The 25847-nt window shown below is 36.8% G+C and overlaps 1 protein-coding gene across 1 annotated transcript in view; it reads left to right on the top strand.

Annotated features, from left to right (window-relative positions):
• The window catches only part of LOC129217786 (leucine-rich repeat protein soc-2 homolog), a 173584-nt gene extending 149109 nt beyond the window's left edge, over window positions 1–24475 (top strand). The window contains exons 7-15 of the mRNA XM_054852127.1: window positions 367–487; window positions 6770–6878; window positions 10364–10457; window positions 13042–13146; window positions 14289–14403; window positions 16142–16354; window positions 17158–17295; window positions 18813–18982; window positions 24307–24475. Coding sequence (XP_054708102.1) covers window positions 367–487; window positions 6770–6878; window positions 10364–10457; window positions 13042–13146; window positions 14289–14403; window positions 16142–16354; window positions 17158–17295; window positions 18813–18982; window positions 24307–24354 — 1113 coding nt within the window. The 3' untranslated portion in view covers window positions 24355–24475. The remainder of the gene's footprint in view (window positions 1–366; window positions 488–6769; window positions 6879–10363; window positions 10458–13041; window positions 13147–14288; window positions 14404–16141; window positions 16355–17157; window positions 17296–18812; window positions 18983–24306) is intronic.
• The last annotated feature ends 1372 nt before the right edge of the window (window positions 24476–25847 follow it).

The raw sequence follows: 25847 nt of genomic DNA, 5'->3' as shown, positions 1-25847 counted from the left end.
AGGACATTGAGACCACGAGCATATTTAACGTCGCCCAGTCCCCTTTAATGACGACGGTGGGTCTTCGACCATCGAGGTTCGAACTCAGGACCCTCCGGTCTCGAACCCGACACTCTACCGATCGGGCTACCACGGCCCCTACTTCTTACCTGAATAGTAATATTGTTCACCAAATGGGCACTGCCAACTAAATCCGCAAGTTCCTAAGCCGTCTTTCCTCACCCCTACTTCAACTAATGGAATCGTTGAATCGGTCGGGCACCGGAGCTCAACTTGCCAGCGAGGTGGATAGTATTTGGTCTGCTTTTAGTTTCTTTGCAGTCATAATCTTCACGTGTTGTATTGTAAGTATCTTCTCTTTTCTAGAATCTGACCATGTTGAGCTTACGCGAAAACAAGATTCGGGAACTCCCCAGGGGAATCGGAAAACTTCGCAACTTAACCACTCTTGACGCCTCCAACAACCACCTAAAACATTTACCGCCAGGTGAGGCCGTTTTAGAACGAAGTAGTTCTATATTGTTTTTTCTCTGCTATAAATCCGTTTGTGCCATAGAGTAAAGAAATTACATAGAGAGGCCACCCTGCTGTACCGAGAAATTGAAGCCGGAAGTTGCACCACTGTATCCCTAGATCCTTAGCTTCTTGCTAAATCTCTTGAGATACATTTTGATTCAAAACATTCCATTATTGAATTTCAATCATAGAGTAAAGAAATATGCATAGAGAGGCCTCGTCTATGGTAAAAAGGAGTTGAAATTGAAGCCAGAATTATGGGATACAGCGGTGCAATGATGAGCGGGGTTATGATAACATGATCGCTTCGCGAAAATAGTTTTTACCAATCTCGCAATGAGACCGTATAAAGTAGCTGGCGGATTAGTCTGCATTTTAATTCGTGTTTTAATGCAATTTCGAAAACGTGCTTCATAAACTTGCAACGATATCTAAGATTAAATTAACAACCAAAGAGATTCAGTAATGGAGTGTTTTGAATCAAGATGTATCTCAAGAAGCTAAGGATCTTGGGATACAGAGGTGCAACTTCCGGCTTCAATTTCTTAGTATAGCGGGGCCTCGCTATGTAATTTCTTTACTCTATGATTTCAATTGGTTGTTAAGTTAAACTTAGATAGTTGCAAGTTTATGAAGCGCGTTTTTGAAATTGCATTAAAAAATGAATTAAAATGCCAACCAATCCGCCAGCTACTTTATTCGGTCCCTTTGCGAGATTGGTGAAAATTACTCTCGCAAAGCGATCATGTTATCATAACCCCGCCCATCATTGCACCGCTGTATCCCATAATTCCGACTCCAATTTGATCTCATTTTTACCAAAGACGGGGCCTCCCGATATGTAAATTTCTTTACTCTAATGGTTTGTGCAAGATTTCTGAAATGCTGTCTATTGCCTGTTGATTCCTTACTAACCTTGTAATTTGAGTTCATTTAAGCTTTTTTTCTTCTTTCTTTCTAATGAGACTGCCTTAGACACACAACCTTTTTGCAGACACCTAGTGAGATACACCTATGCTGCCGTACTAAGTGCAAAAGTTGTATCAATCTGCTGTTAAGTTGAAAATGAGATACAGTCGACGCTCGTTATAACAATCTTTGTCGTCCAAACAAAATCGGTCGCTATAACGAGATGTCGTTATAACGTATTGCATGTTATTTAGTCATTTTTATTTGAATGCACGAATGGTTTCTCATAGTTACGCTTCTTTTTAAAAAGAGAATCAACAAAATATTAATGTGATTTTAAAAAATTGTTAGTTTCTCTTTTTATAAAATTATTATGCTGCAATTGCAGAAAGTTTACGCTTGTTTGAGTTTTTTAAAAAACATATAATTCGTAATGTCTACCATTTATGTGCGGTTTTCATCACTTCTTTAACCCTATACCAACAAATAATTCTCTTCAATGGAAATATTTTATCTTTAAAAACATAAAATGTTTAAGTATTAGTTTTTGAACAGTTAGTCCTGAGGATAGTCAAAAAATTGAAGCTTAGTTTTGGACGTTATATTAGAATGAACGGTTCAGTTCGGTCGCTCTCATTAACATTGCATCTATGGAAAAGGAATGGGACTTCATTCATCGGTCACTATAACGGAAGGGTCGCAGTTATAGGAGGTCGTTCTATAGAGCGTTGACTGTATTGCCTTTTAAAGTTTTGTGCCTCCATGTATTTGATTCAGATGCAACCTTTTTGAAATTTTTTGAAAAATATATCCCACTGACAAATAACTATAAAACATTGTATTTATGTGAAATATGTGACAAAGAACCCCCTGGTGACCCTTACTCAATTTTCATTAAAGTGCAGATACGACTTTTGTGCTCAGCACGGCAGTGCAGAGCATCCACTCTTTCAAGTGGTACCACAATCGGCGGATGCTTTTCAGAACGAGAATTTTGATGCGCAATTTTTATATCGGCATGCAGCCGAGAACGGTTGAGAATCGTTTTAAAAAATATAATTAAAGATTAACTACCCAAAAGGGAAAAAAATGAATTATTTTGAAGAATAGTAGAAAAAGCAGAAAATTTAGCTGATGTTTAAAACTTGGACACAGTATTAGAATGAAAATGAAACAAAAATGTAAATCATATCGGAAAGAAAAAAGAAAAACACTTTGTCACTAAGTGTTAAAAAAAAATACTTCACAATTAATAATAGCGATGAAAAAGTATTCAACCATGAGTGAAAAAAAGTTTGAAATCAATAAATATATTTTTATGATGTAATATAGTGGAAGGTTGCCGTCAATGAACCACATAACAGTTTTCGATTTTTTTAGAAATTAAATCCAACTCAAATTTCACTTTAATTATAAGAACTATTTCTCAGTATGTTTCTCTTTTAATAATAATATTCACTTTCATTATAAATATACATAGTTAAGAATGAAAATTAAAAATAATATTTTAGAATGTGGTCCGTTCATTGCTACCGGTTGCTATGGATGGACCATCGAGTTTCCATCGAAGAACCACGTTCGAAACCAATGCGTAACTTACAAATATTTATGACAGGCGATCAATAAACATTACAAATAACAATACAATAAGTTATAGAAAAATAGATTTATTTTCTAATATGTTTTATTTTCGGATTTAAGGAACATAAAAAAAAAAAAAAAAAAAAAAAAAAAACACACAGCTGTTGTCATCACACCTCGTTCACCACTTGATATTTTCTCAACCTGTGCAACACTGATCTTATTTCAAACTCTTTTGAACTGTTGAGACTTTTGTTAAATTGATTTTGAAAATTTTCGTTCGACGCTAGATTGTACTTGCTCCTTAAAAGGTTAGAGAATATTTTTGACCATTTTATTACTGAAACCAGAAGCTTAAGCCTCAAACTATTAGAGAATAGCAGTCCTAACAGACTTTTTGTCTTAATTAAATCTGTGGGACAGGTTATTTTTCTCAGCCTCTTGAAATGCCAATTCCCCCAATTTTTCAGAAGTAATTCCAAAAACTTCTTCTCTAGTTTTAAAATACGATTCACTAATCATATTCCCATTTCGGAGGGTTAATCTCCTAAATTTTTAATAAGTGACTAAGGTAATATCAAACTGGTTTTTAACCTCCATGCGACTGTTTAAAGTAGCTTTCAAGACTCTATATTGTCGGCAGGCTTCGTTAAGGTCCATGCCACCATTTCCGTAAGCTACTGTAGCACGTTACATGCTCTCACTTGTCCACTGGTCGTATTTTACTAATTTTTGCATTTTTTGGATCAGCAAAAGTATTTGAAAATGTATATGTTTTAAATTTTTAATCTATATATATAAAAATGAATGTTTGTCTGTATGTCATCCATGAACTCAAAAACTACCCGGCAGATTTGGCTGAAACTTTCACCGTTTGTCATTTTTGGTACTGGGAATGTTTATAGACCAGTTCGAAAAAAATCCGATCGATAGTTCCTTTTTTATTCCAGTTTGAGTCACAATCCATTGGATAAATACGAATAAAATGATCGGCTGCAGAAATTAATTCGCGTGAAAGATCTCATTGATAAGAAGTTAACTGTTGCCATTTTTCTTGAGTTTGAACAAATAAATTCTTTCTTTATTGTTTTATGGCTTTTCATGCAACGGGGGGATTTAAAACTTTTTCTATTTGATATTTTTATCGATTGATTGATCTTGCAAACTGCATGAGTACAAAATTTGAGTATAGTCACGGCTTCACTTTGATACCTGGACCGATTATTATGAAAATTGCTATATATATATATATATATATATATATATATATATATATATATATATATATATATATATATATATATGTGTGTGTGTGTGTGTGTGTATTTTTCCACGGAGAAGGTGCATAATATGCTCATTGAAGCCACTCGCCACCAGGTGGCACTGCAGAGTAGCAACTTCTGCCCCGTTCAACCGATTGTCATGAAAGTCAGTATAATGATGTATTATTTTGTTGGCGTAGCAACGCACGTCGGGTACAGCTAGTCAATTTTATAAAAGACAATGCCGTGAAATTATAATAAAATATAAAAGTTTTCATGAATTACTGTGAATATTTTTTTTCATTGTCATATTTATTTTGAAACAACTGAGCAATTTTCAAAAGTAACTGAGCTGAAGTTACAACAATATTTGAAAATTTCCATGAATGAACCACTTTGTCAGGTGGTCCATTCGTGAAAACTCCATGTGGTCCAATGATAGCAACTGTGTCATTTTGAATATTCTTATAGATGTTACTGCTGTGACGAACTATGATGAAACATGAAGTATGGGGAATTGTACTTAAAAAAGCACTCTTTTTAGCCAATGTTCACGTTTAATTGATCAGTGATATTCAAAGCATGTTATAACTAAATGATCAATTATTAGTAAGTTGATGGTAGAAATATTTTCTGACCGATTAACAATATGATTAAATAATTTTAACTATTTGACGACTCTGCAGTGGACTGTAATCAGACAAAGGAAGGTACTAAAACTGATTACGCGTCTGCTCAAACTCTGGTACGGGAAATATCTTCGCGGTCTAGTCATGGAACCGGTTCATTGACGGCAACCTTTCACTACTATTAGAACTTTAAAAAAAATAATAATTTAAATTCTTCATTTTGAATTTAAGTTATGTGTTTCGCAATCACGAGTTGCGACAAGACCCTACTTTGTTTCCAGAAACGGCTCCTGTCCCCCCCCCCCCAAGCCAACCCCTCCTCCTGGGCAGTTGTGTCTGTCCGCATATGTGTGTGTAGAGGCGTGCGTGCGTGTGTAGTGTAGGCTTGTGTGTGTGCATAGACCTGTGTGTGTGCACATCGGCGTGTATGTGTAGTGTGCAAAGGCGCGTGTGTGTATGGGTGTGAACATGCGTGGTATAGGATATAGACGGCCCCGCCCAGGAGAAGCGGATTCTGGGGGACAGTACCAGAGGATCCACACCTGCAGAGATCCCTGGTCTGAGCTGAAAAAGGAACAAACTTCAAGGACGGTCAAATAAAAACAATTAGCAATCGTGATTGCTCAAAAAAAAAAAAACAATTTTGCTATTCTTTATTCTTAAAATGTTGTTCTATGTTAGTTCAGTTTCTTAAAGTGGTATTAAATCTTTGAATATACTATTTGTTCGTCAAGCGAGTAGCAGTGGCGGCTCGTGCCTTGAAAAAGTGAGGGGACCAGATCATGGTTGCACTCGCAGCCCCCCCCCCCCCTCGGTTTTTGAAAAACTTTCTGGAGATAATTATTTGTGTTAAATAAATAAAATCAAATTCATTTTAAACACAAGAAAAGCTACAAAATACTTAATCTAATACGTAAATGACGAACGATATTAATAACATTCAAGCTGCGTAAAATAAACAACATTCAGGCAGGGTAACGGATTCTTCGGTCTCGGCGAATTCTGCTGTAAATATTGAGGTTCAATGCGTTGGTGTTGAGAGAAAAAAACACACACACACACAGAGAGAGAGAGAGAGAGAGATAATCCGCGGCAGCGTATAAACCGCACTTCATTAATTTTACTATTTAACAGACAATCCGCGGATTATACGCAGAAAAATACGGTACAATCCATTGTTTTAAATTTCAAGCACGTACCGTTTGACCACGGATTGTATGTAATCTGGCAATCTGCCAAGTAAAGACGATTCCATCTGATTCAATCTAGCAGGGAAGATGGGAAAATAGCAATGGGATATTGATACACGCGTTTTATAATGTCACTAGTGCCTTATTCATTTATTGCATTCTCAGAAATAAAGTAAGGGGAAACAAAGATAGTCACCATGAAAACAACAAAAAGAAAAAAAAAATATTTTCATTTCGTTCAGGAACGAAAAAGCAAAATGGTAAGCTTAAAACTTTGTTGTGAATAAATAAATCAATTAACTTTTGCCGTGAGAATAGAGATCGAATCTACTTTAGTTTTAAAAAATGTTGCTGCGAGCAAATTTTCATTTTTACAAAACTAAAGCTAAATAATAGAGATGCAAAAGTGCACATCTGAAACAAACCAATCAACACCCCTATAAACTAATAGATACGTCCATTTCTGCCTATAAACCGGATATTAGCCTTTCCATGTAATCGATGGTCAAACTGTACGCAAAAAAAAAAAAGGATAATAAATATTTAAAAAAATTATAAATTATTGTCTGGAAATAGTGAGGGGGCCGGGGCAACTCTTGCCCCTCCCACGAGCCGCCACTGGCGAGTAGTAATCACATCAAAACACACAATCATTGTATTTTTTTCGTTATATTCCTTTAAGAAATCGGAGAATGTATCCAGTTATCGACACTCGACGTCCAACACAACGAGTTGATGGATATTCCTGAAACGATAGGTGGCTTGCAGTTCTTATCCAGGCTTGGGCTTAAGTAAGTTAAACAGTAAACATATATTATATAAATGAAAAATTATCATATAAGCTTTGTGCTACAATATGTTGCACAAAGCATGAATTAATTGCCTTTCCTGTTTCTTTGGTGTCTCGCACTCTTTTTGTCTCCTGGCTTCTGATTGGTTGTCTCTTGCCTTGCTTTGAGCCCGGAGCGTACATGCTGTTCGCTGATTGGTTGTTTGTTGTCATGTTCCTGTATTCTTATTGGTTGGCTCTCTTTGGTATAAATACCGGTGTCCACCTGGTTTTTTGTCAGTTCTCTCGCAACTTCTGGTTGTGTTGGTGAGCTTTTTGCACTGATGAAGAGGCTCCATTGTAGCCTTGAAATAGCTATATGCTGCATTTTCTCGAATATTTGTGCTTTATTTACGTTGTTTTTTCACCTTAATCATACATTATATAGTACTAGCACGGCCAGAATTGATCACTGTTAGAATTATTAGTTTTCATTATGTTCGGAAGTACATTTGTGTGTGTTCCAAATTATATTTTCACGTTCATCTTCATTAGGGTGGTTCGAAAAAAAATCGATTTTTTTTTTATTTCGGAATCGTGTTACCTCTCAAAATTTGCAGTTTGGTATCCTCAATTGGGGAACTTTACTAATAATAAAGCTGAAAGTCTCTCTGTCCGGAGGATATCTGTAGGATGTCTGGGTCTCTGTGACGCGCATAGCGCATAGACCGTACGGCCGATTTTCATAAAATTTAACACAAAGTTAGTTTGTAGCATGGGGGTGTGCACCTCGAAGCGATTTTTCGAAAATTCGATGTGGTTCTTTTTCTATTCCAATTTTAAGAATAAAATTATCATAAGATAGACGAGTAAATTACGAAATTATCATAACCTTAACATGGGCACAAGCCAATTGGCGAGATACGAAATTATCATAACGTGGAACCGTAACATGGATACAAGCCAATTGGCGAGAAAATTCACCATACATTATTTGTAAATAAACAGGCGAACCAAAGGACCTTTTAATTTTTCTATTACGGACAAAGCCGTGCGGATACCACTTGTAAGTAATAAAATAATTCTAAGTTGACATCTTCAGTTCGCGCATAAGGCTGAAAGTTTGAAAAATATGTTAAAAATTGAATTTTTCAAAAAATAATAAAATTGTTTTTTTTATAACGCAACAGCCATAAATTGCCGGTATAGAGCGTAGTTTGAACCTAAAAAAAATATTTTATAGCTTTTGCATAAGATCTTTCGTTCGCGCATATGCCTTAGATTGGGCTGAAATCTCTGCGATTCCGAAATAAAAAAAATCGATTTTTTTTTCGAACTACCCTAATCTTCACATATATAATAGCCAATTAACTGATCGAGTAACGCTCCTGACGTCACCAACAATGAAATTCGTGCCGTAGCGTGCTAATTTGATAGTACTTTTTTGGTAATGTTTGACATGCAGGGAAAGGCTTTATTGTGACAAGGCTGAACTGGATCCGGCAACTTAACTGTTTTACTGGTAAGACTGTCATTTTAAGAGAATGAAGAAACGAAAAAGTGGTCAACAATGAACGCTACCTACTGGAGTTTGGAGTTTATCCCATAGACTAATAATAAGAGTAGACCGAGCTATGGCAACCCTTTTGCTGCTCATAAACCAAACCATGTGACTGGTGGAAATCCTAGCAACAACGGGCGTTGATCGTAGCAAGCGATCGAGAGAAATAAAATAAATAGAATTGATGGAACACGGAAGAGTGATCTTTTATGGAGTCCGATTTGTAAATTTGTTATTCTAAGTTGTAAATTTTTGGTAATATAGTGAGTTTTTCGTTTAGATCGTATTGTGCATTTTCTTTATTCAATTTCAATAACTCTGTTAGCAATTAAAGATGCAAGGGGCCAAAAATAATCGGCAAACGGTAAGATTTTTACCTAAAATTTCAATTTAAGATACCGATCAGTACATTTTTGTGTTAACGCAAAACGTTTAAGTCATTACGTTCACGCCAACGCTGACGTAGCAGTTCCAAATGAAATAAAAGTTACTGAAAACTGATCAAAAACTAATGCCAAAATTATGCATAACTAAAAGAAAAACAGTTCAATCTCTGCACCTGGAAAAAAAATTATAATGAAATTACATTACGTCTTAAAATACATGTCGAGTGCCAAACTATAGATAATGTTGCCATCTGGGAACCATGCCGCCAAAGTTTTCGCCAAGCCTTCCACTAGTCACATGATGTATCCATGAACCAATTTTTTCATCAGCAAGTCTGGGAAAGCTCGGTCTACTCTTATTATTAGTCTATGGTTTATCCACTTCTACTGGAGTTAGGGTAAAATGTCAACTATCAAAATATCTCCAAACAGGCAATGGCTTCGTTCAAATGTAGAAACAATTTTCACCTGTCATTCTTTGACGGGTGATTTTCTTATTTTTAAAATGAAAAGTATCGCTGCTATCAACGAACTATTCAACGAACAACGTCGCAGATTACGCAAATTAGCAGTGAAAAAAAAAGTAAGGAAACTTTTTTGGTAGAAGAACTGCCATCTATGTTTGTAGCCGTCGCTATGAAGATGGTAGCAAAAGATATACAATTATGTTTTTGTTTTAAGTGTATTCAATGAAATCTTAAAGTACTGGCTATATTTATGAACATAGATAGTTAATAATCATACATTCCGAAATATTAGTCCACAAAGATTTTAACTATGAAAATGGTATAATTTAAGAATGAATAATTCAAACGATATTGATAAGACTAAATTAAAAAAAGTTTTCTTTCCTGTCCCGATTCTTTTGTAAGGATTCAGTTTTGCTATTGTGAATTTGGTGAAACATCTGTTTTGTATAAGAAATGCGAGAGAGAGGAAGAAAATGTTACCCCGGTTACAACCGGTATACAAGTAAGTTACAACTTTAATTGAGCTCTGACTGAATTGCGAAAACGAGTTCAACTTTTTTGTGCTTCAGTTCATTTCTCTACTGAAGCTCTTTCGTTTATTTCCATGGTTGTAAAAAATGCTGTGAAATATTTAAAGTTTTTTTTAATTTTAACGCCCCCTTTCTCTCTCTCTCTCTCTCTCTCTGTCACTTTGGTGTAACTTCCTAGTCGGGATTTTGACCCTTAGGCTTTATTTTTACTTTTGTTATGTGACATGTACAGTTTTTACTTTTTTTTATATCTAATAGAAGCAAGTATTGGTTTCGTGCAAATTTTCGAATTTCGAAGGATCCGAACATTTTAAGGTGTGCCGAATCCATTTCGACCATTTGTGAAAAAATTATGCATGTCTGTGTGTTCGTCCATGTGTGTGCGCGCCCTGTATGGCTTGACCTGTTTTTTTTTTTTTTTTTTTGTGGCCGCTCTACAGCAAAAACTACCGCATAATATCGAACGAAGTTTTCGGATATGTTTTCTTTCTGTTGTATATTCGTCAATCTTTTATCTTTCACTCTAACTACCATAGCATTTCATACGTATTTCTCAACAGATACAACCAGCTGACTGACGTGCCGAAGTCGCTGAGCAATTGCATCAACATGACCGAATTCAACGTAGAAAGCAACATGATGTCACAATTGCCAGTGAGTTTTTCGACGCTTTGTTTTTCGCCAGTAGCACAATTGAATGGTCGCACAGTGGGGTTGTTTCCTTCACTCAAAAAAACTACTTTTAGTCACTGAAATTCATAGAATAAACAAAAAAAATAAAATAAAATAACATGGACCCAGAAAATGCTTTCATTTTCAAAACAATTATTTTTTAATTAAATTTTTAAGAAGTCCGATTTGTCAAGGCGTGGTCTTGATGGCGTCACAAATGTTGCACTTTGGCGCATCTTTCCACCACGTTTCCACGTTATGATAATCAAGAAGCGAATTAAATATTGTGCTCTACGCTTGCTTTAAACCATATCGTTGCCAATACACGTGAGTAAAGATGTGAATTAAATATTTTGCTCTGTGAATGGCATTTCATCATTTATGATGTCATCGGCAGAAGCGTAAACAATAAAAGCGCACCGATTAAAGTATTTTTTTAAAAATATTAAACTTAAACAAATTATTCAAAAAAATGGTCAGATCCTATGTTTTTAGGCATGCTCTTTGAAAGAAAAATACTTTTAAGAGTTTGGAAACGATCCCATTGAATGTTAATGGTACAACGTTGAATGTTATAAAATACGAATTTTATAGGAGAGCGTTTTTTCTGAGAGCGCAGTTAGATTTGAAAAAGCTGTCAAGGAAGTGCTCCCATCTAACGTTGCCCCACTGTAATAATCGTTTTCCTCCAGGGGATGACGATTAACCCAAATTCGTTTTTTAACAAACAAACCAACACTATTACACCGGAAAATCGATTTTGAAACAAGCAAATAATAATAATAATAATAATAATAATAATAATAATTTGAATTTTGACATCTAGAATTCAAATTATGTTTTTCGCAATCACTAGTGTGTGTGTGTGTGTGTATGTAGGCGTGTGTGTTTGTGTCTGTGTGCAGGCATGGGTGTGTGTATGTATATTTGTGTGTGTGTGTAGGTGTGTGAGTGTGTAGGTGATGTTTGTAGGTATGCGGGTGTGTGTGGTGAGTGTGTGTGTGTTTGTAGGAGTGTGCGTATTTGTGTAGGTGTGTGAGTTTGTAGGTATGCGTGTGTGTGTATGTGTGTGCTTGTAGGAGTGTGTGTGTGTGTAGGTGTGTGTGTGGTGGTGTTTGTGTGTGTAGGTGTGTGTGTGTGGTGGGTGTGTGTGTGTGTATGTATGTGTGTAGGTGTGTGTATGTATGTGTGTAGGTGTGTGTATGTATGCGCGTGTGTGTAGGATATGGACGCAACCTGGAGACTGTTTTCCCTATAGGAGCAGCATCGTGAGGCCGGTCGACGGTGGTGCTGCAGAGAGAGGCGGGGGGGGGGAATAAAATCGGCGTAACGCCAAGGACAGTCAAGGGAGAACAACAAGCAATGTGATTGCTCAAAAAAAGTCACATCAATCTACCTTGCAATTGAAAACTATAGCTGAAAAATAAATGCTGTAAAAGTTGTTTTTTTGCCAGCGTAGTGTCAATGCTGGGAAAACAACTTCTGCTTGCTAAAGTACTTATTACTTTTTTAGTTGATATCTAAATTATTAAGGACGGTGCAAGTTTCATCTTACCCTCTCGTTAAAAATCAACTGCATTTACAAGTGAGAAAAACTTTGACTATTATTGATTTTACCATTCAAGTTGAATAAATTGAAGAGCAAATAGTAGTTAGCTAAGGAAGCAGTGCTCTGCTTTAGTTGGTTTTTATTTGTTACTTTCATTTCTACTAAATCACAAAGATGACTAAAAAGGACTAAGTCACTACGAGATTTGCTAGTTATTCCAGCAGTTTCAGAATGGGGTCGTTTCCAAACTTTTAGAGCATGCTTAAAAACATAGGATCTGACCATTTTTTAAATAATTTGTTTAAGTTTAATATTATAAAAAAATTACTTAAATCGGTGCGCTTTTTTTGTTTACATTTCTTGCCGATGACTTCACAAATGATGAAGTGCCATTCTGTGTTGCCATTCACGGAGCAAAATATTTAATTTGCATCTTTGCTCACGTGTATTGGCAACAATATGGTTGATAGCAAGCGTAGAGCGCAAATTTAATTCGCTTCTTGATTATCATAACGTGGAATCGCGGTAGAAAGATGCGGCAAAGTACATCATTTGTGACGTCATCAAGACCACGCCTTGTTTCAAAAATCGGACATTTAAAAAAATTAATTAAAAAATAGCTGTTGGGAAAATGAAAGTGTTTTCTGGGTCCATGTTGTTATTTATTTTTATTTATTTTTATTTTTATCTTATTTATATATTTATTTTTTTATTGCTTATCCTATCAATTTCAGTGACAAAAAGTACTACTTTTGACTGAAGGAAACAACCCCATTATCTCAATTTGTAAGAACAGAGCACATGACCAAAATGTTTGCCGCGACACTTCTAGTTTTTTTTTTTAATTATTACTTTTTTCTTTTTTTTAAAGAAAACTATTATATTGGTTGACTTTATTCAAATATCTGTGATTTTCTTTCCCTCATCATGAAGCCCTCGACTTCATTTTGTAAACTGCGAGATCCACTGAAACACAGTCTGAATCTGATGTGAAGTGTTGTTTTCCGTCTCTTGCAGGAAGGTCTGCTGTCGAGTCTTGTGAACCTGACGACCCTCACCATTTCCAGGAACAGTTTCACTTCCTACCCAGTCGGTGGGCCATCCCAGTTTTGCAACATACACGTAATTCAACTCGTTTTTCATTCCTTGTTCTTAGAAGATATTTCCAGGATTATGTTATCAAAGAAAAGTCAAATAATAAAACACTGTTCACTAATTTATGAATAAGTGATTAACTTATTACAATAATGTTTCTATAGTGAAAGTATTAAATAATGGAAGGGAACGGTGAACATCCGTTCTTTTGCAACTGTCATTTTTCACTATTTTTTCAAGTTTAAAATCTTTTCGTGATTGTTTTTTAATTAATTATTTTTTATGCGTTAGTTATATTGACTTTGAGCAAGTATAGTGCATAACGAATAAATACCTTTATGCTGAAAATTAAAATTATCAGTTATACAATGTTTTGAAGCACAAAAAATGCAAAATACTGCAAAAATGTGTTTTGGTGTTACACGGAACACCTTTTTCAATGCAAAGAAGTGTGAGCCTCTGGATGAAAATTCATCCGTTTTCATCCAGAAGCTCACACTTCTTTGCATTGAAAAAGGTGTTCCTTGTAACACCGAAAAATGTGTCTGCAGTATTTTGCATTTTTTTGTGCTTCAAAACGTTGTATAACTGGTTATTTTAAGTATAGTGCAAGTTGGCGAGGGTCACAGACTCGGTACCTGCCGGTCGAAGATCCTTCGTGCATGCTAATGGTGACTTAGTGCACGTTAATTCTGTCCTGTGGTTCAAAAATCGTCTGAGTTCTCTTCTTCTGGGGGTGCTGGAACAGGGATTTACTATTTTTTTTTTTTTAAATCGAAGTTGTTTTCTACTGAAGTTATATTAAGTTTAAGCCTCCACCGAGCACTGCAACAGCTGCACTGTTTGTCCTTACAGTAATCAACTGAGCACGAAAATGCATTTTCCTTATCAGAATCCGATCAACATTGTGATACAAATCAAAGCGTATTCTTTTCATCAAGCAAAGCCAAAGTTGGTTTGTACTCGTTTATAATTTATTATTAATTATCTCTATTACAACATGGGTGCAAAAAATAAATTTGTCAAAAGCAGCCCCCCCCCCCCCTCTTTTTTTTTTTGCAATGTTTTAGAAATAAAAGATTTTCTTCATCCTGACAGATTTTTGATTATGTTCCAGAATCCAAGGTTTCACCCAAGATATAAAAGACTAATGCAAGTTTTCATTTCAGGCCATCAATATGGAACACAACACGATCAACAAAATACCATTTGGTATTTTTTCTAGAGCCAAAAATTTGACGAAGCTGAATATGAAAGAAAATCAGTTAACCTCTTTGCCCTTAGGTAAGGCACTGATTATTAACATAAAACTTTTTAAAGAGAAAAATAGTTATAGTAAGTAAGGCACTGATTATTAGCAGAAAACTTTTTAAAGAGTAAAATAGTTATAGTAAGAAAAAAAAGTGTAAAGCCTATTTAAAATGTATTGGATTGTGTCAAACATAATGGTCGATTTACCCGATGATAATATTAGGCAGTTTATGTGATACATATTGTACTACTTTTTACATTTTTTATGCAGTGCAGAATGTATCCTCATCAGTGAATACGAAATGAGTTGCAGCAGAATTGTGGGGCGACAGAAAATTTTATGACAACTGTTCATCCTCAGACTTAAAAAGAAGCACCGAAACTGCGCAACAAACTTGTTTTACTCTCATACAAAATTCTGATTACTGTGTGATTACCAGGGGCGGGCGCAGAAATTTTGGAGCCCATCACAAATGACTTTTACGGGCCCCCTCTATATTGTTAAGCCCTACGTCCATACGTATATTTCATTCCTCATTTAAAAAACCTCGGGCCCTCTTCAGGTTGAAGCCCGAGCCAACAGGTGTCCTCCCCCCCCCTAGTGCGCGCCCCTGGTGATAACTTTCGAAGGGCAGTTTATTTTAAATTTTTACCCCGTGTACAAACGAAGAATGATGTAGCTGCCAACTGCAGAAAAATACCATCCGAAGTTGTCTAGAAAAACAATCACTTGTGAATCATCCAGGTGTGCTACCATGGGCAGGTAAAGGGCAGTAACTGCACATTTTTTTTTTTTTTTTTGCATTTTTGTCATTTATTGTACGTTGTACAAATTTGCTTATTGTGTTTCCGCTGAAAGAAAAGGCGCGAAAATTACGTCTAATTCCAACATTTCCCTTTTGTTAGTATTGAATCCACAACACATTTCTTAAAATATCTCGAAAACTCATTTCAGCAGATACTGCCGTTTACCTGCACACGGCAGTGTAGTACTCTTCTTACCGAATGCGTCTGTAAAGAAATAATTGCTTTTGAAATAATAGCTTACCCCAATTCTTCATATTTACTAGATTTGCCACCAACAGGCTTGCCTGTTGGTAACAAATCTAGTAACCAACAGAACCTAAAGCGTGCCAATAAGTGTCGCTGTACGCTGTAACTGCAATAGGAGAGTCCCTTTAAATAGTGCTGCAAAGGTTGGGCGATAATTTCTATCGTTGAAACGTTTTCAACATGTATACCATTAAACGACGAGTGTTACCTGGTGCTGGTATTGGCATTTCAGTTTAGGCTACAGCCCTAAGGCACCAAAGCGAAGCTTCCAAAAGCAGCATAATTTTCTTACAGGCCCTGAACCGAAAACTATCCGTAGGCTCTTCGCCAAATGACAGGCAACATGGCCGATGAGCTGGTGGGTAATATTGGACCCAAGCAAACAGTAATAACACTTTCAGCACCACCTGTTGGCACTTTTTAGTACTAAATTCTAAAATTCTGTATGATTTTTACGGGTTTAGCTATAAACATACTGTTTGTTTCGTTCCAAAATCGTCCTTTGTTTTCGAGATATTTAATTTTGAAATCAGGGAGTCCTTCGCTGGACACCCTGTAAAATGAAGTGCATTATTTCCCTTGTTTCCGAATATATTTCACCACCACAATCGCTTAACATTTATGAAACAATCCAATATAAAAAAAACTACAGTTCTGGGCAAAAAAGAGCCAGCTTTTTGTATCTCTGAACTTACAAGACTTAACCAATTTATTACAGATGTCGGTTCGTGGGCCAATATGGTGGAATTGAACCTCGGCACAAACCAACTGACTGTCATTCCAGATGACATCCAGTTCCTGCAGAAGTTGGAAATCTTGATCCTCAGTAACAATGCGTTGAAGAAGCTACCGTCGACCATCGGCAATTTGAGGAAGCTGACCATACTGGACCTGGAAGAAAATAAAATTGAGACACTGCCAGATGATATATGTTAGTTGGGTTGCCTGAATACTTAATCCTTCCCAATTTTATTTTTCATTTCGCCCTCTTATGTTTTAGCAAACTGCAAGCAAGCATCTTTACGTTATCGAACAAATGGTAGAGTATGTGGCATAAGCAGGAGCACCCGGATAGGAGGTCTAGAAGGTCACTGTGATTGTGACTTTCCGAAAAATTCCTCATTCGGCAAATTTTGCCTGACGATTGAAGAGATAATTGCCATTTTTAAATACCCGAATGTTTCTCTACATTAGATGCACTCATGTATGCATATACCAGTATTTTACCATTCGGCAAAATTTGGAGTTCCATTCGGTAAATTGAGAATTTCCACCCTCCGAAAGATTTAAGTTCGAAAACCCCTGGTCGTAAGCAAATTGATTTATTGACCTACAGTAAGGTGACATTTATCTTTCTCCGAAGTAAATCGTTTGCTTGTTTAAAGAATTTAGTTGAGTATCACTCCAAGTCATTCGAACTTAGATATCTATGATTGTGTGATGACACTTCAGAGTAATTCGATATTTTTAAAACAGCGAAGTGGCTCAGTAGAGCAACCTGAAAAAGTTTACAAATTTGTTTTACTATACTTTTTCCGAATTTACAGATGTGCCATGTACCAGTAATTCCTATTTTTAAATCGCCAACCCAAAACGGAACTTTAAATTCCATTCCCGACTTAAAAGCAAAATATAATTTCATGCCAAATTCCAATATCATTGATTCAAATATTTTTCCATTTTAAGCCTTCAGTGTAAAGGGTAACAACAGTATGATTATATTTATATTTCTAGGTAATCTGACAAACTTACAAAGACTAATAGTTCAAAGCAACCGTCTTCAAAGACTGCCCAGCAAGATTGGCCGACTTGCAAGTTTAACGTTATTGAGCGCTGGAGAGAACTATCTGGACAGCATACCAGAAGGCATTGGTAAAGTTGTTAGTTCAATATAGCGTATATAAATATTCTAAGGAGTAGAAATGTGTGTGTGTGTGTGTGTGTGTGTTTTTTTTCATTGCTGTGACCTCTCTGATTCAGTGAAAAGATGGCCAACATGATAGAATTTGCACTTTAAAGTTACAATGCATATACTTAAAATACACCGCCAGCTGAGTTATTCCATCCGAGGACTGCAGTTTCGTGCTTTTTAGCACTCATCAGTCCGGAATAGGAATCACATGAGCTGGAGGCGAAAAATCTCTTAAGGGAGCCAAGAGAGCCAAACAAACTGGTTGCTAATGCAGAATTAGCAAACCAGATGAGCGACCGCAGCAATGGTGCGGTTCAACCGCACTATAACTTTCTAACTTTCACCGGCTTTAGGGCGGTAACTTACTACAAAATACCTTAGCTTTGCCATCAATCTTTGAGTTGAACCGCACCGTTGCTGCGGTCGCTCATCTGGTTTGCTAATTCTGCATTAGCTACCAGTTTGTTTGGCTCTCTTGGCTCCCTTAAGAGATTTTTCGCCTCCAGCTCATGTGATTCCTATTCCGGGCTGATCAGTGCTAAAAAGCACGAAACTGCAGTCATCGGATGGAATAACTGAGCTGGCGGTGTATTTTAAGTATTTCTGCCTTAGCCCTGGCTTTAGGGCGGTAACTTACTACAAAATACAATGCATATACTTAAAAAATGATACGAAAAAGTCTAGCATGTGACCGATTGATTTCAATTATGAGCACTCTTTTGCTTCAGGTTCAACTTACCATTAGGTCTAATTTCAGTTTAAAATGAACATCGAAAGCCTACAGAAGCCCGAATAATTGTAAAACTAATAAGCGATTTACATGGCGCAAATATCTTACCTATGCATAAAACTCCGCAGTGTTGATTGATTCCCCCCCCCCCCCCCCCCCGAATCATGTCGTCCATTAAATGGCGTCTTTTTTTATCTCTCTATATATTTTTTAAAAAGCGTCAAAGAAATTGGTTTAATTCTGTTTGTGGCGAACCTCGGTCGAGATCGCAGTTGTTGGAACTGTTAGAGGAGATCATCATTCAACCATGATGTGGATCTGGTTAACGGAATTTCCCTACTAGCGCAACATGTCACGGCAAAGGAATAGTGACGTCACTGCGAGTCATAGGGGTCGCAAGTGCGACGTCTCACCGGTAGTCACGTTTTAAACACCACTAACACAATTAATTTGCGACATTTTGAAGCCGTCACTGCATTACTTTGTGACGTAACCAAGAACTGACGTTCGTTAGTAGTTGCAACCTGTTGATGACTTTACAGTGACGATTTGTGACCATCACTTGACCATTATGCAATATTCACATACGGGTTACATTTTAGTCTATTAGTGTTTTCAATTCTTATGCATTTCCAATTGTTAAATTCTCGATATATTTTTTAAGTTTCAACTGTTTAATAATATTTACTCAGAATTCAACTTGGTTCAGTTTTCTAACAGAGTTTTTTTTTTTTTTTTTTCCATCAGGTCAACTCCAGAATTTGGAATCTTTATACATCAACGACAATCCCAATCTACACAATTTGCCGTCGGAGCTTGCTCTATGCACCAATCTGCAAATCATGAGCATAGAGAACTGCCCACTCTCTGAATTGCCACCTGACATCACGATTGGAGGACCCTCCATGGTTATACATGTAAGTCAGCACTTGTTCGATTTTCCGTTTTCATTTGGTACTCTTTTTTGAGCGATCATGAATTGCTAACTGTTCCTCACTTGATTGAAATCGACAATCGACTTCAAATATGCCTAACACTCTTGACTTTACACAATCCTCTTCAGATATCCAGCACACAACTTCCAAAATCCAGCCCCTGGCATTCTTTTGAATTTTAATGTCTTGAATTCAAATTATGTTTTCTGCAGTCCCGAATCGCGTAAGGAGCCGCTTGTAGAAAGAAGAATCCCAACAAGTAGGGTCCTATCGCAATTCGTGATTGCCCAAAACATAGTTTGAATTCAATATGTCAAAATCCAAATGAATGTCAGGGGCTGAATGCTTTATATTGGGAGAATCCCTGAAACTTCCCATTTCTTGAACTTTCAAAGATAGTTTGAAATTACGTTTATAAAACTTCAAATTCTGAGCATTTACAAGAGGAGCCCCGACCCCCAACGTCACTTAAGATAACTTAAAATTGACTTCAATTTCCAAAAATATTCGGGAAAAACTGTACCTCAGAATCTGACTAATCTAAGTCCAAAAATTGCGATTTTCCATTTATTAATGCATTATGTATGTAGAATCCTATTCCGCATCAAGTCATATGAACCGTAATAGTAGAAAAAATCGTAATAATTTACCAGTGTTAAAAGAGCGCGAGTCCCAGGGATGCCCATCTGGGGGGGGGGGAGAGGGGATTCATGGCGCAGACTGCTCCTGCTCCATTGAAATTTTTAGAGGGGTTGTTTTGAGGGGTATTTTTCTCATTTGGGGGTCTCTTGGTTTTGGGGGGTCTCCGCGATATTGAGGGGAGTGCGCCCTTGCCCTTAGGGAGGGTGAGCACAACTGGTGAGTCCAATCCTTTGTATGCACCAAGCGACCGTTTCCCGCTCTCATGTAAATTAGCGATTTTGTGACTTGCGTTAGTCTGGCGTTGAGGTACAGAAAACACTCAACCCCTTCTTTTCCCTAAAATTTCGAGTTTTCACGTCAATTTAGTGGATAATTTCTCTTTGGGGAGGCTCCGGTACCCCTCACCCGTAAAATCTCGGAAAGTTGAACGGAAATAGTCTGTGACGTTTCGAAGGGGGTTTTTTTTGTTTTTTTTTTTTTTTTTTTTTTTAACCGGGCATTATATACAGTAGAACCTCGTTTATTCGTCTCCCGATAGTCCGGATCAAAATTGTAGAGTTTAAAAAAAAATTATATTTACTTAAATAATAATTTTAAATTATGATTGCAAGAACGAAACAATAAATACGCCAAACATTCGGTTTGTGTTTTGATTAAACGTACAACTCGTGCATAGAACGTACATTAAAGTATAGTACTAATTTAACAAACAATATGGCGTACTCTTGGAGCCTCAGTCCGACACCACTTCAGCTGAACTACAAACGATAAAGTATTTGCTGGAAACGATACTACGTGGTTTTGTTACAAAGCATTGCTTTTTGCCGTAAGAAAATATAAGTCTGGTAATTTAAGAATGCGTTTTGCTTGTTATCCGTTTATCCGGATTACCTTTGGTCTCAGTTAGTCCAGATAAACGAGGTTGCAATGTATCATACGATCATACGAGGGCTATTCAGAAAGTAAAGAACGTTTTGGAATTCGGGGGGGGGGGGGATAAGCACAAGGAAAAAATATACAGGGTGTTCTGTTTTGACCTAGACGACCTTTATTTTCGCAACCGTTAGTCTTAGATGTATACCTCCAGTTGCAAACATGTTCAAAATCAGATGCAGAGTTAAAATATTGCAAGTTTGAAGTGAAAATGAAAATGAATCAAAAAATACAAAATTTTACTTTTTATACTGGCCCTAGGTCCCCTAACTTATGTTTAGGATAATAATCTCCATTGAAAAATAATTCCAACACAAAACGTTTGACTTTAGTATGGTCAATATTCATCGAGATATGAAACGCAGCGTTTTGTGACTAACACCACGTTTCACTCGCCGTCAAAACCACTTTTTGGGGGAAAATATAGCGGTTAACAAGGGTTTTTAAAAATTGTATGTGTGCATCGTGGTTTTTCAAATTTTTCCAAGTTTTGCAATGTGTTTTTGCATATCACGGCATGAAATTTGCATTTATTTTTGAATAGCAATGAAAAATATGAATACCTTGTTTTTCTTACTTTGACGACTTATCATTCTTCTGAAAGGGCGATAAGTTCCAATCTCATCTTCTGTATGGTCCCATAAAACTTAGAAATGGAATGTCTCCTTGAGTTTTGGTCGCACAAATGTCAAGTGTTTTGTGTCAATAATAGTTTTTAATGGAGATTATTTCTCTAAACATTAGTTAGGAGACCTGGGGCCCGTATAAAAAGTAAAATTTTGTATTTTTTGACTCAATTTTATTTTTGTTTCAAACTTTCAATATCTTAACTCTGCATCTGATTTTGAACATTTTTACAATTGGATGTATACATCTAGGACTAACGAATGCGAAAATAAAGGTCTTGCAGGTTAAAACGTAACACCCTGTATAAATAAGTAAGAGTGACTAAAATTCTTCTTTTCTACATTGTCACCATAAAAATTGAGTAACTTACCATAACGCTGTCGCTGAACAAGCTTTGACATTTTTTCGTCGTAAAGTTCTGCTGCCAGCAATCTCAGTGACGCGCACTATTGTCCGTTCTTCATGAGAAGGCACTTCGCCCCGCCTCCTCGAACGCGGAGTTCCTTATTTTAAGGGGGGGGGGTATCTATAAGCAATCCACGCGCTTCTAAATGAGACAACCAGACAGCCTTAACTCGTGCGTGCATTTTAATGTATAAAGAAGTCTTAGTGTCCTTTACATCACTTGCTTCACTTTTCTGTTGTCATTTTAGTTATTCTTACATTTAAATATCTGCTGCTTTGACAGCAAAATGTTATGATCCGAATATACTGCTGCCGAAAACAGCGAAATAGAATCATCGGATACTCCTCGCCGAAGATATAATCGTCATAGAAGCTCCTCGTCGTAGTCAAAGAGCTGTGTTGCTAGCCCGTTTCTCATTCTTGGAACAGCGAAATAGAATCATCGGATACCACGTGACGAAGAAGTCAGGTGTCTTCTTGTGGAAAACGGACAATAGAAACTCCTCATCGTTGTCAAAGAGCTGTATTACTAGCTAGTTTCTCATTCTTGGAAACTAGTGAAACCAGGCGCGTGCACAGAAATTTTGGGATCCGTCAACATTGTTCACCTCTATTTTTCACGTCTAGTTTTAAAAATATTGGGCCCCCTTCAGACTCAGGCCAGCAGGTGTCCCTTCTCCCCCCCCCCCCGTGCACGCCCCTGAGTGAAACCACTATGTGTAAGATCGCGACTATATAGGGCGGATGGGAGGAAATCTCTCATCATCAACCTCTCTTCATCGTGAACGTTAGTTCGGTTAATTTTTGAACTTCCGGACGGAACTTTCTTTCATTACGTTTTTTCCGTGCATTCCATACACTAGCCAGTAAATTCCCACAAGTTTTAGTTTTTTTTTTTTTTTTTTTTTTTTGCTCACAAAAACCGAATCACAGACCGCACCTCACAACTCGCGAGTTTTTCAATCGTAACGTGCATTTAAAATTCGAATATCCAAAAAAAAAAAAAACGGGCAGAGCGGGGATGATCCTGTTGTGATGGCTGGAAGCCGACTGAGGTGCTGAGCAGGCAGACGCCAAAATACAGCCAGCTCTAAATAACTCGCAATCTCAAGGGACCGGTTAAAACATTTGAGTAATCGGTAGTTTGAGACATCGTAAGTTCTTAATTTTCCAACCTGCTGAAGAATAATTTTTATTATTTTTTTTCAGGATTTGTGAATAATAGAGTATCACACTTATAGTTTGGATGATTTTTTTTTTCTTTTTTTGCACTGCATAAAAATATTTTTACAGAGAATCAGTTTTGTTAGGATACGTCAATAAAGGAAGTTTTTTTTTAATTGCTTACATTTTTATCGCAGCCAAAAACGTTATTAAATTTATATATCGTAGGTCCAATTTCTTTTCTTTTAATTTCAGTTCGTATTGCTTTTGAGCGTCCTAAAAGCCTGACTATTTGAGTCACGCAGAAAATAAAAGATATTTTTTTATTTTTTGCCAAAGTTTAAAGTCTCTCTAAGATAAACCAGCTATAAAATTTTAGGTCGTCAGCCACGGGAAGAAGAAACTCAATCGACTACTTCCAACGTAATCTTACATTACTGTGTGCAATAAAGAGCATTATTATTTTATATTATATCTGCCCCTTACACAAGCTCATAAGCAAAGCAATGTATTAAAGGAAAAAAAATACTTTTTTTTTCTTATTTGAGCTGCATTTTTAGGCATAAAATGGAACAAAACTCTCTTTAAAACTTGACGTAAAAGGATTACATTCGAGTTACCGAGGCAAATTGGTACTGAAAACAATGAATTATTTTGGGACCGAATAAAAACTTTAAGATAAAGGAATATTCGAGTTATGAGGCTTCGAGTTAGCGAGAGTCGACTGTATACTTCATAGGCTGTCTCCTGGTGACGTGAGGCAGAAGAGGCAGAAACGTTCTTCTTTACTTTCTAAATAGCCCTCATCAGGGCCCAACAAAGACTTTTAAATGTACTGGGCACGAACTTCCATTGGTGCCCCCTCCCCCCAACTTATACTAAATATTAATAAAATATTTCGATACTTCACGCTAAATGTGGTAATATTTTACATTGCATTACAAATTACGAAAACAAAAAATATGTGATGTCGTCAAACTTTTGTCTGGTAGCAATAGGACATAAATTTCAAAGATATCTCTTATATGTCATAAAATGCTATAAAATATAACATTAGGCCTGGAGTGGCTTTGGGATTTGTGAAAGAGGTTCTAATTTTAAGTGGATTTTTTTTTTTCTTAACTTAATATGTGTGTGTGTGTGTGTGCTTGTGTTATGGTGCGATTTGAATTTGCTCCATTTTTTGAAAGCTTTAGATTTGCAACTCCCCAAATGTTGGTGCCCAGGGCGGTCATTCCAAGCTCGTCAGCTTGCGAGATCGAGATTTTCGCTCACGTGATCGGTTGTGACGCAAAAATGTTGCAAAGTAGTATTCTAATCTACTCGAACCTTGTCGCAAGCTAAGTTTGAGTAGATTAGAATACTATTTTGCGACATTTCTACGTCACAACCGATCACGTGAGCGAAAATCTCGATCTCGCAAGCTGACGAGCTTGGAATGACCGCCCTGGACCCGTGCCCCATGTGCCCATGCCTATGGCTCTGGCCCTCTTACTTTGTTTCTTTGCTTTTACAAACTCAGTTTTCCTTTGCAGTGGTTGAAAATGGAGGCTCGGATCAAGTGCGAGAGGCCCTTTTCGTAAGCCGCAAGAGAACAGAACAGGTATTGTTTTGCCCACTTCGTTTGGAAATCAGTGGCCATTCGTAAAAGAATGGAAGTTCTTGCATAAAAGTTGGAAGTCGTCGCAATATTGCTCGACTACGACTGCAAAGGTGGAATCGTTCGCACGTCTTTAGCAGACAGTGGGAGGAATGGTGACTGTGTGCATGTTTTGTGCATCCAAAAAAAAAAAATGTTAGATGTGTTGTGATGTACACTGTGACGGTGGGATGACGGAAGTTTTTTTGCGTTTGTGTTGATGTATATTTTCTCGCATGTTGCGCTTGTGTATTGTACCGAAGAGTATGTGCCAATGAAAAGTGTAAAAACAAAAAAAATGGCATTCTATATTCTTGTATTTTGATGTTTTTGCTGCTGGCTGGCTGAAAATTTAAAACAAAAGCTGAGAGCAAGAAATGCCAAGTTGTTTGTTATTTGTTAATTTTAGTAGGCAGGAATGTCATAGTTAAAGTTACGATTTCGGAGTGCTGTAAAACGAAGCGACTGCTGAGAACGACTTGAAAGTAACTTGCACGTGAGTGAAGCTATGGAATTTCGTTTGGCAAAGTTGAGAAGTAATTTCCCTGTGTTGTTCAACCTACTATCCGTGAGCCACGAAGCTGATTCGTGTGGCCTGATGTTTTGTTTACCATTACAAATCGAAAACAACGACTAGTCACATTGTCACGAATGTTCAGCCAAATATTCAGTTCTCAAAATTCTAGAAGTTTTATGTCCTTTAACTCTTTAGCTATTTTTCTTCTTCGGCGCCTTATTTCCAATTTAAGCAATCGTTTGGCGCAGTATAACCTACTAAAGTTCTTGCGCCAAAAAACCCAATCTAACCAACCAAATGTTCAGAAAATACGTTCTGGAAATCAAATGCAAGCTTCGTATTTATAGAAAAAGAGTCAAGTAAAAATAATTCTTAGCTTGTTGTTTTCTTTCATTTTTCGTGTTTCGCCATTCATTTTTGACAAATCAACGTTTTCGCCAGGTTTCTGCCAGGTGATTATTTCGCATTCCTAAAAGTTATAATTTTGCATAAGTTCTAGAGTTTCTTTTCAGAGTTTTTATTTAGTCCCTAGCGGCACCCGCACGGCTTTGCCCGTAGTAGAAAAATTAAAAGGTCATTTGGTTCGCTTGTTTATTTATCGATGACGAATTTCTCGCCAATTTGCTATGTTAATTTGCTCGCCCATGTTATGGTAATTTACTCGTCCATGTTATGATAATTTGCTTGGTAAAATGGACTTAAAATTGGAATAGAAAATGAACAAAATCAAATTTTCAAAAATCGCTTCACCCCTATGCTACGAACTAATTTTGTGCCAAATTTCATGAAAATCGGCCGAACAGTCTAGGCCAGCGGTTCCCAACCTTTTTAGTTGTGCGGCCCACCAATTTCGTAGAAAACACCACTGAGGCCCACTAAGTACTATATATTATTTGGCAGCCATAATTTACCTTCTGAAG

Source organism: Uloborus diversus, chromosome 2, assembly GCF_026930045.1.
Source record: "Uloborus diversus isolate 005 chromosome 2, Udiv.v.3.1, whole genome shotgun sequence".
Taxonomy (NCBI): Eukaryota; Metazoa; Arthropoda; class Arachnida; order Araneae; family Uloboridae; genus Uloborus; species Uloborus diversus.
Note: the sequence above shows the minus strand (reverse complement) of the source record. Positions and strands in the feature narration are given on the sequence as shown.